At 36.2% G+C, this 14,506-nt stretch overlaps 1 protein-coding gene across 1 annotated transcript in view; it reads left to right on the top strand.

Moving 5' to 3' along the window:
• The window catches only part of LOC121952363 (von Willebrand factor A domain-containing protein 7-like), a 29,883-nt gene that overhangs the window by 12,656 nt on the left and 2,721 nt on the right, over nucleotides 1-14,506 (top strand). Inside the window, exons 12-13 of the mRNA XM_042498990.1 lie at nucleotides 14,052-14,201; nucleotides 14,395-14,487. Coding sequence (XP_042354924.1) covers nucleotides 14,052-14,201; nucleotides 14,395-14,487 — 243 coding nt within the window. The remainder of the gene's footprint in view (nucleotides 1-14,051; nucleotides 14,202-14,394; nucleotides 14,488-14,506) is intronic.

The following is a 14,506-nucleotide window of genomic DNA, read 5'->3' as shown; positions in this document are numbered from 1 at the left end:
ATAACTTTTCTATGCTATGGCATGTCTCAACACGCTGTTTTATGCTGTTTAGAGGTGTTTTCAACTGTTTTTGGGACGTGTCACTTTTGACATTTTTTCCATACTATAGCCTTGCCTTTTTGGTCATTTTTTCAACGTCCTATATCTTTGTGTTTTTGGCTGTTTTCATAACTTTCTATGCTATGGCATGTCTCAACACGCTGTTTTATGCTGTTTAGAGGTGTTTTCAACTGTTTTTGGGACGTGTCACTTTGACATTTTTTCCATACTATAGCCTTGCCTTTTTGGTCATTTTTTCAACGTCCTATATCTTGGTGTTTTTGGCTGTTTTCATAACTTTCTATGCTATGGCATGTCTCAACACGCTGTTTTATGCTGTTTAGAGGTGTTTTCAACTGTTTTTGGGACGTGTCACTTTTGACATTTTTTCCATACTATAGCCTTGCCTTTTCGGTCATTTTTTCAACGTCCTATATCTTGGTGTTTTTGGCTGTTTTCATAACTTTCTATGCTATGGCATGTCTCAACACGCTGTTTTATGCTGTTTAGAGGTGTTTTCAACTGTTTTTTTGGGACGTGTCACTTTTGACATTTTTTCCATACTATAGCCTTGCCTTTTTTCGGTCATTTTTTCAACGTCCTATATCTTGGTGTTTTTGGCTGTTTTCATAACTTTCTATGCTATGGCATGTCTCAACACGCTGTTTTATGCTGTTTAGAGGTGTTTTCAACTGTTTTTGGGACGTGTCACTTTTGACATTTTTTCCATACTATAGCCTTGCTTTTTGGTCATTTTTTCAACGTCCTATATCTTGGTGTTTTTGGCTGATTTCATAACTTTCTATGCTATGGCATGTCTCAACACGCTGTTTTTATGCTGTTTAGAGGTGTTTTCAACTGTTTTTGGGACGTGTCACTTTTGACATTTTTTCCATACTATAGCCTTGCCTTTTTGGTCATTTTTTCAACGTCCTATATCTTGGTGTTTTTGGCTGTTTTCATAACTTTCTATGCTATGGCATGTCTCAACACGCTGTTTTATGCTGTTTAGAGGTGTTTTTCAACTGTTTTTTTGGGACGTGTCACTTTTGACATTTTTTCCATACTATAGCCTTGCCTTTTTGGTCATTTTTTTCAACGTCCTATATCTTTGTGTTTTTGGCTGTTTTCACATAACTTTCTATGCTATGGCATGTCTCAACACGCTGTTTTATGCTGTTTAGAGGTGTTTTCAACTGTTTTTGGGACGTGTCACTTTTGACATTTTTTTCCATACTATAGCCTTGCCTTTTTGGTCATTTTTTCAACGTCCTATATCTTGGTGTTTTGGCTGTTTTCATAACTTTCTATGCTATGGCATGTCTCAACACGCTGTTTTATGCTGTTTAGAGGTGTTTTCAACTGTTTTTGGGACGTGTCACTTTTGACATTTTTTCCATACTATAGCCTTGCCTCTTTTCGGTCATTTTTTCAACGTCCTATATCTTGGTGTTTTTGGCTGTTTTCATAACTTTCTATGCTATGGCATGTGTCTCAACACGCTGTTTTATGCTGTTTAGAGGTGTTTTCAACTGTTTTTGGGACGTGTCACTTTTGACATTTTTTCCATACTATAGCCTTGCCTTTTTCGGTCATTTTTTCAACGTCCTATATCTTGGTGTTTTTGGCTGTTTTCATAACTTTCTATGCTATGGCATGTCTCAACACGCTGTTTTATGCTGTTTAGAGGTGTTTTCAACTGTTTTTGGGACGTGTCACTTTTGACATTTTTTCCATACTATAGCCTTGCCTTTTTGGTCATTTTTTCAACGTCCTATATCTTGGTGTTTTTGGCTGTTTTTCATAACTTTCTATGCTATGGCATGTCTCAACACACTGCTGTTTTATGCTGTTTAGAGAGGTGTTTTCAACTGTTTTTGGGACGTGTCACTTTTGACATTTTTTTCCATACTATAGCCTTGCCTTTTTCGGTCATTTTTTCAACGTCCTATATCTTGGTGTTTTTGGCTGTTTTGTTTTCATAACTTTCTATGCTATGGCATGTCTCAAACACGCTGTTTTATGCTGTTTAGAGGTGTTTTCAACTGTTTTTGGGACGTGTCACTTTTGACATTTTTTCCATACTATAGCCTTGCCTTTTTGGTCATTTTTTCAACGTCCTATATCTTGGTGTTTTTGGCTGTTTTTCATAACTTTCTATGCTATGGCATGTCTCAACACGCTGTTTTATGCTGTTTAGAGGTGTTTTCAACTGTTTTTGGGACGTGTCACTTTTGACATTTTTTCCATACTATAGCCTTGCCTTTTTGGTCATTTTTCAACGTCCTATATATCTTGGTGTTTTTGGCTGTTTTCATAACTTTCTATGCTATGGCATGTCTCAACACGCTGTTTTTATGTTTAGAGGTGTTTTCAACTGTTTTTTGGGACGTCACTTTTGACATTTTTTCCATACTATAGCCTTGCCTTTTCGGTCATTTTTTCAACGTCCTATATCTTGGTGTTTTTGGCTTTTCATAACTTTCTATGCTATGGCATGTCTCAACACGCTGTTTTATGCTGTTTAGAGGTGTTTTCAACTGTTTTTGGGACGTGTCACTTTTGACATTTTTTCCATACTATAGCCTTGCCTTTTTGGTCATTTTTTCAACGTCCTATATCTTGGTGTTTTGGCTGTTGTTTTCATAACTTTCTATGCTATGGCATGTCTCAACACGCTGTTTTATGCTGTTTAGAGGTGTTTTCAACTGTTTTTGGGACGTGTCACTTTTGACATTTTTTCCATACTATAGCCTTGCCTTTTCGGTCATTTTTTCAACGTCCTATATCTTGGTGTTTTGGCTGTTTTCATAACTTTCTATGCTATGGCATGTCTCAACACGCTGTTTTATGCTGTTTAGAGGTGTTTTCAACTGTTTTTGGGACGTGTCACTTTTGACATTTTTTCCATACTATAGCCTTGCCTTTTTGGTCATTTTTCAACGTCCTATATCTTGGTGTGCAAAAATGCTGTTTTCATAACTTTCTATGCTATGGCATGTCTCAACACGCTGTTTTATGCTGTTTAGAGGTGTTTTCAACTGTTTTTGGGACGTGTCACTTTTGACATTTTTTCCATACTATAGCCTTGCCTTTTTGGTCATTTTTTCAACGTCCTGTATCTTGGTGTTTTTGGCTGTTTTCATAACTTTCTATGCTATGGCATGTCTCAACACGCTGTTTTATGCTGTTTAGAGGTGTTTTCAACTGTTTTTTTTGGGACGTGTCACTTTTGACATTTTTTCCATACTATAGCCTTGCCTTTTTTGGTCATTTTTTCAACGTCCTATATCTTGTGTTTTTGGCTGTTTTCATAACTTTCTATGCTATGGCATGTCTCAACACGCTGTTTTATGCTGTTTTAGAGGTGTTTTCAACTGTTTTTGGGACGTGTCACTTTTGACATTTTTTCCATACTATAGCCTTGCCTTTTTGGTCATTTTTTCAACGTCCTATATCTTGTGTTTTTGGCTGTTTTCATAACTTTCTATGCTATGGCATGTCTCAACACGCTGTTTTATGCTGTTTAGAGGTGTTTTCAACTGTTTTTGGGACGTGTCACTTTTGACATTTTTTTTCCATACTATAGCCTTGCCTTTTTGGTCATTTTTTCAACGTCCTATATCTTGGTGTTTTTGGCTGTTTTCATAACTTTCTATGCTATGGCATGTCTCAACACGCTGTTTTATGCTGTTTAGAGGTGTTTTCAACTGTTTTTTTGGGACGTGTCACACTTTTGACATTTTTTCCATACTATAGCCTTGCCTTTTGGTCATTTTTTCAACGTCCTATATCTTGGTGTTTTTTGCTTTTTCATAACTTTCTATGCTATGGCATGTCTCAACACGCTGTTTTATGCTGTTTAGAGGTGTTTTTCAACTGTTTTTGGGACGTGTCACTTTTGACATTTTTTCCATACTATTAGCCTTGCCTTTTTGGTCATTTTTTCAACGTCCTATATCTTTGGTGTTTTTGGCTGTTTTCATAACTTTCTATGCTATGGCATGTCTCAACACGCTGTTTTATGCTGTTTAGAGGTGTTTTCAACTGTTTTTGGGACGTGTCACTTTTGACATTTTTTTCCATACTATAGCCTTGCCTTTTTGGTCATTTTTTCAACGTCCTATATCTTGGTGTTTTTTGGCTGTTTTCATAACTTTCTATGCTATGGCATGTCTCAACACGCTGTTTTATGCTGTTTAGAGGTGTTTTCAACTGTTTTTTGGGACGTGTCACTTTTGACATTTTTTCCATACTATAGCCTTGCCTTTTTGGTCATTTTTTCAACGTCCTATATCTTGTGTTTTTGGCTGTTTTCATAACTTTCTATGCTATGGCATGTCTCAACACGCTGTTTTATGCTGTTTAGAGGTGTTTTCAACTGTTTTTGGGACGTGTCACTTTTGACATTTTTTCCATACTATAGCCTTGCCTTTTTGGTCATTTTTCAACGTCCTATATCTTGGTGTTTTTGGCTGTTTTCATAACTTTCTATGCTATGGCATGTCTCAACACGCTGTTTTATGCTGTTTAGAGGTGTTTTCAACTGTTTTTGGGACGTGTCACTTTTGACATTTTTTCCATACTATAGCCTTGCCTTTTTGGTCATTTTTTCAACGTCCTATATCTTGGTGTTTTGGCTGTTTTCATAACTTTCTATGCTATGGCATGTCTCAACACGCTGTTTTATGCTGTTTAGAGGTGTTTTCAACTGTTTTTGGGACGTGTCACTTTTGACATTTTTTCCATACTATAGCCTTGCCTTTTTGGTCATTTTTTCAACGTCCTATATCTTGGTGTTTTTGGCTGTTTTCATAACTTTCTATGCTATGGCATGTCTCAACACGCTGTTTTATGCTGTTTAGAGGTGTTTTCAACTGTTTTTGGGACGTGTCACTTTTGACATTTTTTCCATACTATAGCCTTGCCTTTTTGGTCATTTTTTCAACGTCCTATATCTTGGTGTTTTTGGCTGTTTTCATAACTTTTCTATGCTATGGCATGTCTCAACACGCTGTTTTATGCTGTTTAGAGGTGTTTTTCAACTGTTTTTGGGACGTGTCACTTTTGACATTTTTTCCATACTATAGCCTTGCCTTTCGGTCATTTTTTCACGTCCTATATCTTTGTGTTTTTGGCTGTTTTTCATAACTTTCTATGCTATGGCATGTCTCAACACGCTGTTTTATGCTGTTTAGAGGTGTTTTCAACTGTTTTTGGGACGTGTCACTTTTGACATTTTTTCCATACTATAGCCTTGCCTTTTTCGGTCATTTTTTTCAACGTCCTATATCTTGGTGTTTTTGGCTGTTTTCATAACTTTCTATGCTATGGCATGTCTCAACACGCTGTTTTATGCTGTTTAGAGGTGTTTTCAACTGTTTTTGGGACGTGTCACTTTTGACATTTTTTCCATACTATAGCCTTGCCTTTTTGGTCATTTTTTTCAACGTCCTATATCTTGGTGTTTTGGGCTGTTTTCATAACTTTCTATGCTATGGCATGTCTCAACACGCTGTTTTATGCTGTTTAGAGGTGTTTTCAACTGTTTTTGGGACGTGTCACTTTTGACATTTTTTCCATACTATAGCCTTGCCTTTTTGGTCATTTTTTTCAACGTCCTATATCTTGGTGTTTTTGGCTGTTTTCATAACTTTCTATGCTATGGCATGTCTCAACACGCTGTTTTATGCTGTTTAGAGGTGTTTTCAACTGTTTTTGGGACGTGTCACTGCTTTGACATTTTTTCCATACTATAGCCTTGTGCCTTTTAGGTCCAATTTTTCAACGTCCTATATCTTTGGTTTTTGGGTTGTTTTCAACTTTTATGCTATGGCATGTCTCAAACACGCTGTTTTATGATGTGTTTAGAGGTGTTTTCAACTGTTTTTGGGACGTGTCAATTTTGACATTTTTTTCCATACTAACAGCCTTGCCTTTTTGGTCATTTTTTCAACGTCCATAAATTTGGTGTTTTTGGACTGTTTTAGCATAGAAATGCCTATGGCATGCCAAAAACACCAAGTTTTTATGCTGGACGTTGAAACGTGTTTTTGGGACAAAAAGGCAAGGCTTTTGGAAAAAATTTCCATAAAGCACGTCCCAAAAACAGTTGAAAACACCTCTAAACGCATAAATCAGCGTGTTTTTGGACATGTTTTAGCATAAAAGTTATGAAAATGGCATGTCCAAAAACACCAAGATTTAGGACGTGTGAAAAAGGTGTGACCAAAAAGGCAAGGCTATAGTTTGGAAAAAATGTCAAAAGTGACACGTCCCAAAAACAGCCTTGAAAACACCTCTAAACAGTCATTTTTTAAAACAGCGTGTTTTTTGGACATGTTTTAGCATAGAAATGCTATGGCATGTCTCAACACGCTGTTTTATGCGTTGTTTAGAGGTGTTTTCAACTGTTTTTGGGACGTGTCACTTTTGACATTTTTTCCAAACATAGCCTTGCCTTTTTGTAAATTTTTCAACGTTCGTATCTTGGTGTTTTTGGTTGTTTTCATAGAAACTTTCTATGCTATGGCAAATGTCTCAACACGCTGTTTTATGACTGTTTAGAGGTGTTTTCAAGGTTAGTTGGAAAAAATGTCAAAAGTGACACGTCCCAAAAACAGCCTTTTGAAAACACATTTTTTTAAAAGTCATAAAAACAGCGTGTTTTTGGACATGCCATAGCATAAAGTTTCTATGAAAACAACCCAAAACACCAGACATAAGCTGTTTTACGTTGTTTAGACCAAAAAGGCAAGGCTATAGTATGGAAAAAATGTCAAAACTTTTGACACGTCCCATAAAACAGCCTTTTTGAAAACACCTCTAAACAGCATAAAACAGCGTGTTGAGACATGCCATAGCATAGAAAGTTTGAAAACAACCCAAAACACCAAGATACAGACGTTGAAAAATGACCAAAAAGGCAAGGCTATGTATGGAAAAAATGTCAAAAGTGTCTCAAAAACAGTTGAAAACACCTCTAAACAGCATATGTGTTTAGCCATAGAGGTGTTTTTCAACTGTTTTTGGGAGCATAGAAAGTTATGAAAACAGCCCAAACACCAGATATAGGACGTTGTGACCAAAAAGGCAAGGCTATTGATGGAAAAATGTCAAAAGTGACTATAGCCAAAAACAGTTGAAAAACACCTCTAAACAGCATAAACAGCGTGTTTTGAGACATGCCATAGCATAGAAAGTTATGAATGTCAGCCAAAAACACAAGTTTAGGACGTTGAAAAAGAGGTGACCAAAAAGGCAAGGCTATAGTATGGAAAAAATGTCAAAAGTGACTTTTTTCCAAAAACAGTTGAAAACACCTCTAAACAGCATAAAACAGCGTGTTTTTGAGACATGCCATAGCATAGAAAGTTGTGAAAACAACCAAAACACCAAGATACAGGACGTTTGAAAAATTGACCAAAAAGGCAAGGCTATAGTTGGAAAAAATGTCAAAAGTGACACGTCCAAAAACAGTTGAAAACACCTCTAAACAGCACTAAAACAGCGTTTTTGAGACATGCCATAGCATAAGAAAGTTATGCTAAACATGTCTCAACACGCTGTTTTATGCTGTTTTAGAGGTGTTTTCAACTGTTTTTGGGAAACAGCGTGTTGTCCATAGCATAGAAATTTATGAAAACACTATAAAACACCAAGATTTAGGACGTTGAAAAAATGACCAAAAAGGCAAGTGCTATAGTATGGAAAAAATGTCAAAAGTGACACGTCCCAACAAACAGTTGAAAACACCTCTAAAACACATAAAACAGCGTGTTGAGACATGCCATAGCATAGAAAGTTTTGAAAACACTAAAAACACCAAGATATAGGACGTTGAAAAAATGACCAAAAAGGCAAGGCTATAGTATGGAAAAAATTTCAAAAGTGATGCACGTCCCAAAAACAGTTGAAAACACCTCTAAACAGCATAAAACAGCGTTTTTGAGACATGCCATAGCATAGAAAGTTATGAAAACAGCCAAAAACACCAAGATTTAGGACGTTGAAAAAATGACCAATCTTGGGTTTTTTGGCTATAGTTTTCAAAACTTTCAAAATGCTATGGCATGTCTCAAACGCAGTTTGAAAATGCTGTTTAGACAGTGTGAAAACACCTCTAAAACAGCGTTTTTGAGACATGTCCATAGCATAGAAAGTTATGAAAACAGCCAAAAACACCAAGATATAGGACGTTGAAAAAATGACCAAAAAGGCAAGGCTATAGTATGGAAAAAAATGTCAAAAGTGACACGTCCAAAAACAGTTGAAACACCTCTAAACAAGCATAAAACAGCGTGTTTTTGAGACATGCCATAGCATAGAAAGTTATGACAGCAAAAACACCAGATATAGGACGTTGCCTTTTGACCAAAAAGGCAAGGCTATAGTATGGAAAAAATGTCAAAAGTGACACGTCCCAAAAACAGTTGAAAACACCTCTAAACAGCATAAAACAGCGTGTTGAGACATGCCATAGCATAGAAAGTTATGAAAACACCAAAAACACCAAGATATAGGACGTTGAAAAAATGACAAAAGGCAAGGCTTAGCCTTTATGGGTCATTTTTTCAACGTCCCAATATCTTGGTGTTGCTGTTTTCAAACTTTCTAATGCTAGCATGTAAAACACGCTGTTTCCCACAAACAGTTGCTAAACAGTTTAAAACAGCGTGTTGAGACATGCCATAGCATAGAAAGTTATGAAAACAGCCCAAAAACACCAAGATATAGGACGTTGAAAAATTTTTTGACCAAAAAGGCAAGGCTATAGTATGGAAAAAATGTCAAAAGTGACACGTCCCAAAAAACAGTTGAAAAACACCTCTAAACAGCATAAAACAGCGTGTTGAGACATGCCATAGCATAGAAAGTTATGAAAAACAGCCAAAAACACCAAGATATAGGACGTTGAAAAAATGACCATAAAAGGCAAGGCTATAGTATGGAAAAAATGTCAAAAGTGACACGTCCCAAAAACAGTTGAAAACACCTCTAAACAGCATAAAACAGCGTGTTGAGACATGCCATAGCATAGAAAGTTTATGAAAACCCAAAACACACCAAGATTTAGGACGTTGAAAAATTGACCAAAAAGGCAACTATAGTATGGAAAAAATGTCAATTTTTTCACACGTCCAAAAACAGTTGAAAACACCTCTAAACAGCATAAAAAAGCGTGTTGAGACATGCATAGCATAGAAAGTTATGAAAACTCATAAACACCAAGCGTGTTGAGACAGTGAAAACAACCCAAAAACAGTATGTTGAAAAAATGACCAAAAAGGCAAGGCTATAGTATGGAAAAAATGTCAAAAGTGACACGTCCCAAAAACAGTTGAAAACACCTCTAAACAGCATAAAACAGCGTGTTGAGACATGCCATAGCATAGAAAGTTATGAAACAGCAAAAACACCAAGATATAGGACGTTTGAAAAATTGACCAAAAAGGCAAGGCTATAGTATGGAAAAAATGTCAAAAGTGACACGTCCAAAAAACAGTTGAAAACACCTCTAAACAGCATAAAACAGCGTGTTGAGACATGCCATAGCATAGAAAGTTTATGAAAACAGCCAAAAACACCAAGATATAGGACGTTGAAAAATGACCAAAAAGGCAAGGCTATAGTATGGAAAAAATGTCAAAAGTGACACGTCCCAAAAACAGTTTGAAAACACCTCTAAACAGCATAAAACAGCGTGTTGAGACATGCCATAGCATAGAAAGTTGGCAAGGCTTTGGAAAAAATGTCAAAAACAGCTCCCAAAACACCAGATAACACAGTCCAAAACACCAAGATATAGGACGTTGAAAAAATGACCCAAAAGGCAAGGCTATAGTATGGAAAAAATGTCAAAAGTGACACGTCCCAAAAAACAGTTGAAAACACCTCTAAACAGCATAAAACAGCGTGTTGAGACATGCCATAGCATAGAAAGTTATGAAAACAGCCAAAAACACCAAGATATAGGACGTTGAAAAAATGACCAAAAAGGCAAGGCTATAGTATGGAAAAAATGTCAAAAGTGACACGTCCCAAAAACAGTTGAAAACACCTCTAAACAGCATAAAACAGCGTGTTGAGACATGCCATAGCATAGAAAGTTTATGAAAACAGCCAAAAACACCAAGATATAGGACGTTGAAAAAATGACCAAAAGGCAAGGCTATAGTATGGAAAAAATGTCAAAAGTGACACGTCCCAAAAAAAAAGTTGAAAACACCTCTAAACAGCATAAAAACAGCGTGTTGAGAATGCAATAGCATACTACCCAAACTATGGCATATGTCTAAACACGCATAAAACAGCGTGTTGTGACATGCCATAGCATAGAAAGTTATGAAAACAGCCCAAAACACCAAGATATAGGACGTTGAAAAAATGACCAAAAAGGCAAGGCTATAGTATGGAAAAAATGTCAAAAGTGACACGTCCCCAAAAACAGTTGAAAACACCTCTAAACAACATAAAACAGCGTGTTGAGACATGCCATAGCATAGAAAGTTATGAAAACAGCCAAAAACACCAAGATATAGGACGTTTGAAAAAATGACCAAAAAGGCAAGGCTATAGTATGGAAAAAATGTCAAAAGTGACACGTCCCAAAAACAGTTGAAAACACCTCTAAACAGCATAAAACAGCGTGTTGAGACATGCCATAGCATAGAAAGTTGTGAAAACAACCCAAAAACACCAAGATACAGGACGTTGAAAAAATTGACCAAAAAGGCAAGGCTATAGTATGGAAAAAATGTCAAAAGTGACACGTCCCAAAAACAGTTGAAAACACCTCTAAACAGCATAAAAACAGCGTGTTGAGACATGCCATAGCATAGAAAGTTATGAAAAACAGCCAAAAACACCAAGATATAGGACGTTGAAAAAATGACCAAAAAGGCAAGGCTATAGTATGGAAAAAATGTCAAAAGTGACACGTCCCAAAAACAGTTGAAAACACCTCTAAACAGCATAAAACAGCGTGTTGAGACATGCCATAGCATAGAAAGTTATGAAAAACAGCCAAAAACACCAAGATATAGGACGTTGAAAAAATGACCGAAAAGGCAAGGCTATAGTATGGAAAAAATGTCAAAAGTGACACGTCCCAAAAACAGTTGAAAACACCTCTAAACAGCATAAAACAGCGTGTTGAGACATGCCATAGCATAGAAAGTTATGAAACAGCCAAAAACACCAAGATATAGGACGTTGAAAAAAATGACCAAAAAGGCAAGGCTATAGTATGGAAAAAATGTCAAAAGTGACACGTCCCAAAAACAGTTGAAAACACCTCTAAACAGCATAAAACAGCGTGTTGAGACATGCCATAGCATAGAAAGTTATGAAAACAGCCAAAAACACCAAGATATAGGACGTTGAAAAAATGACCAAAAAGGCAAGGCTATAGTATGGAAAAATGTCAAAAGTGACACGTCCCAAAAACAGTTGAAAACACCTCTAAACAGCATAAAACAGCGTGTTGAGACATGCCATAGCATAGAAAGTTGTGAAAACAGCCAAAAACACCAAGATATAGGACGTTGAAAAAATGACCAAAAAGGCAAGGCTATAGTATGGAAAAAATGTCAAAAGTGACACGTCCCAAAAACAGTTGAAAACACCTCTAAACAGCATAAAACAGCGTGTTGAGACATGCCATAGCATAGAAAGTTATGAAAACAGCCAAAAACACCAAGATATAGGACGTTGAAAAAATGACCGAAAAGGCAAGGCTATAGTATGGAAAAAATGTCAAAAGTGACACGTCCCAAAAACAGTTGAAAACACCTCTAAACAGCATAAAACAGCGTGTTGAGACATGCCATAGCATAGAAAGTTATGAAAACAGCCAAAAACACCAAGATATAGGACGTTGAAAAAATGACCAAAAAGGCAAGGCTATAGTATGGAAAAAATGTCAAAAGTGACACGTCCCAAAAACAGTTGAAAACACCTCTAAACAGCATAAAACAGCGTGTTGAGACATGCCATAGCATAGAAAGTTATGAAATCAGCCAAACACACCAAGATATAGAACATTGAAAAATGGACCAAAAAGGCAAGGCTACAGTATGGAAAAAATGTCAAAAGTGACACGTCCCAAAAACAGTTGAAAACACCTCTAAACAGCATAAAACACTGTGTTAAGACACACCATAGCATTCAAAGTTACAAAAACTTCCAAAAACACCAAGATATACAACGTTGAAAAAATGACCGAAAAGGCAAGGCTATAGTATGGAAAAAATGTCAAAATTCACATTTCCCAAAAACAGCTGAAAACACCTCTAAACAGCATAAAACAGCGTGTTGAGACATGCCATAGCATAGAAAGTTATGAAAACAGCCAAAAACACCAAGATATAGGACGTTGAAAAAATGACCGAAAAGGCAAGGCTATAGTATGGAAAAAATGTCAAAAGTGACACGTCCCAAAAACAGTTGAAAACACCTCTAAACAGCATAAAACAGCGTGTTGAGACATGCCATAGCATAGAAAGTTATGAAAACAGCCAAAAACACCAAGATATAGGACGTTGAAAAATTGACCGAAAAGGATAGGGTATATTCAGGGTAAAAATGTCTAAATATGACATGTCCCAGAAATAGATGTAAACACCTGAAAACAGTCTAAAATAGCATGCAGAGATAGGCCATAGCAAAGAATGACGCAAAAATGGCCAAAAACAGCATGATATAGCATTTTGAAAAATGACCGAAAAGGCAAGGATATAGCAAGGCTAAAAATGTGAAAATAAGACATATTCCATAAACAGCTGAAAACAGCCTGAAATATCGTGCCAAGACACGCCATAGCATAGAATGTTGCAACAACGGCCAAAAACACCATAATAATGCATGTAAAAAAATGACCAAAAAGGCAATGCAATAGTATGACTAAAAATGTCAAAACATGATGTCCCAAAAACAGTTGAAAACAGCCTAAAATAGCATGCCATCCAAAGTAGCATAAAAGTGATATTTAATTATGTCCTCCAAAACTGTAAAAAAAAATATATGTAAATTTAAAAAGCATAAAAAAAGTTGCATCATCCAAAATAGCATCAAAAATAAATTCTATGTCTTCTTAAATAGCATAAAAAAGCCATGGTACAATAAAAAAGTCATATTATAATATTTCATAAAAAATCAGATTTACTCAAATTATCGTCTTTCATAAAAATGTCATTAAAACTTTATAGTGTAGTATGTGTTTGTCTATGAACTTTCTGATCTAAAAAGAAAGCTTCACCAAAACAATACAAGGTTGGCAATAACCAATAAACCCAGTGATTCTAGACAAAATAACTTCATGAGTTAAAGGTGTATCGGGTCCCCAAACTCACCCATTGATCGCAGCCTCCCACCACATACCTTTAATAATCTTCATAAATGTTTTTAAGAGTCCAGCAGCATCTCAGGCAGTCGAAGAGCTGAAGATCAGAGAACTCTTGAGTCAGCTCTTATGATACAGGATCCAAATGACGTTTGGCATACTGGAAGCATGTAGAAACCAAACAGAGGGGAGAGTGAAAGAAAGCAGGGAGGAAGAAAACACACCATAAGACATCTTGACTTTTTTTGGCACTTAACAGTATGCCGTTAATAAAAAAACAAATCATAGTTAAGTATGTCACAAAAAATGTCATCATAACGTCCTGAAAAAGTAATGGTTTAGTATGTCACAAAAGACATAGCATAGGAATTCACATAAAATATCAGTATATTATAAAAAGTCATAATATGTTATAAAAAAGTCAGTCAAAGTGTACTATGTAATTATAGTATGTCATAAAAAATGTCCTAAAAAGTAATAGTATAGTATGCAAAAATGTATTTGGAAAAAGTTAAGTTATTCAAAGGTCTTAGGAAATGTCACTCATCACTCATTCATGCATTTGTTTGCAGTTGTAGACTTTTTCAAATAATGTGAATAATGTTTTTGTGTGTCAGTTAACTGGTAACTGCTTCCTACCAGCATGCTTATGTCTCTTTTTTGTCTGAAGGTGAATCTCAGGACAGTACCAGCACCACAGGATCACTGATCACTGCATCACAATCAGTGGGAAACTTCATGAGTCTGCAGCTACAAAAACAAGCTGGACTGTGGGAAATAAAAATGGTGTCCACTAATCCTTACACTGTAAAGGTCATAGGTGAGAGCTCCAGTATTGAGTCAATGTGATTACAAAGTTAGAGCCATCTTACCTTAAAGTTACTTACCTTAAAGTAAGCATTCCTCACTCTGTGTTTGGGATCTCAGTGTGTCCCCCCACCTTAACTTTACATCAAAGTTAAAATAATTTCAAAATCTCGACTTTTTCTTTCCTTGTGACTTTTTCTTTGCAGGTCAGAGTTCTATTGACTTCCTGTTCGACTTTGTGGAGAGATCAAAGGGCCCGTTCACAGGATACGATACTCTTGACACTCGTCCCAGAGCTGGTAAAGGACATACAAAAAA

Source organism: Plectropomus leopardus, chromosome 13 (assembly GCF_008729295.1).
Source record: "Plectropomus leopardus isolate mb chromosome 13, YSFRI_Pleo_2.0, whole genome shotgun sequence".
NCBI classification, from domain to species: domain Eukaryota; kingdom Metazoa; phylum Chordata; class Actinopteri; order Perciformes; family Serranidae; genus Plectropomus; species Plectropomus leopardus.
This window is presented reverse-complemented; position numbering and strand designations above follow the sequence as displayed.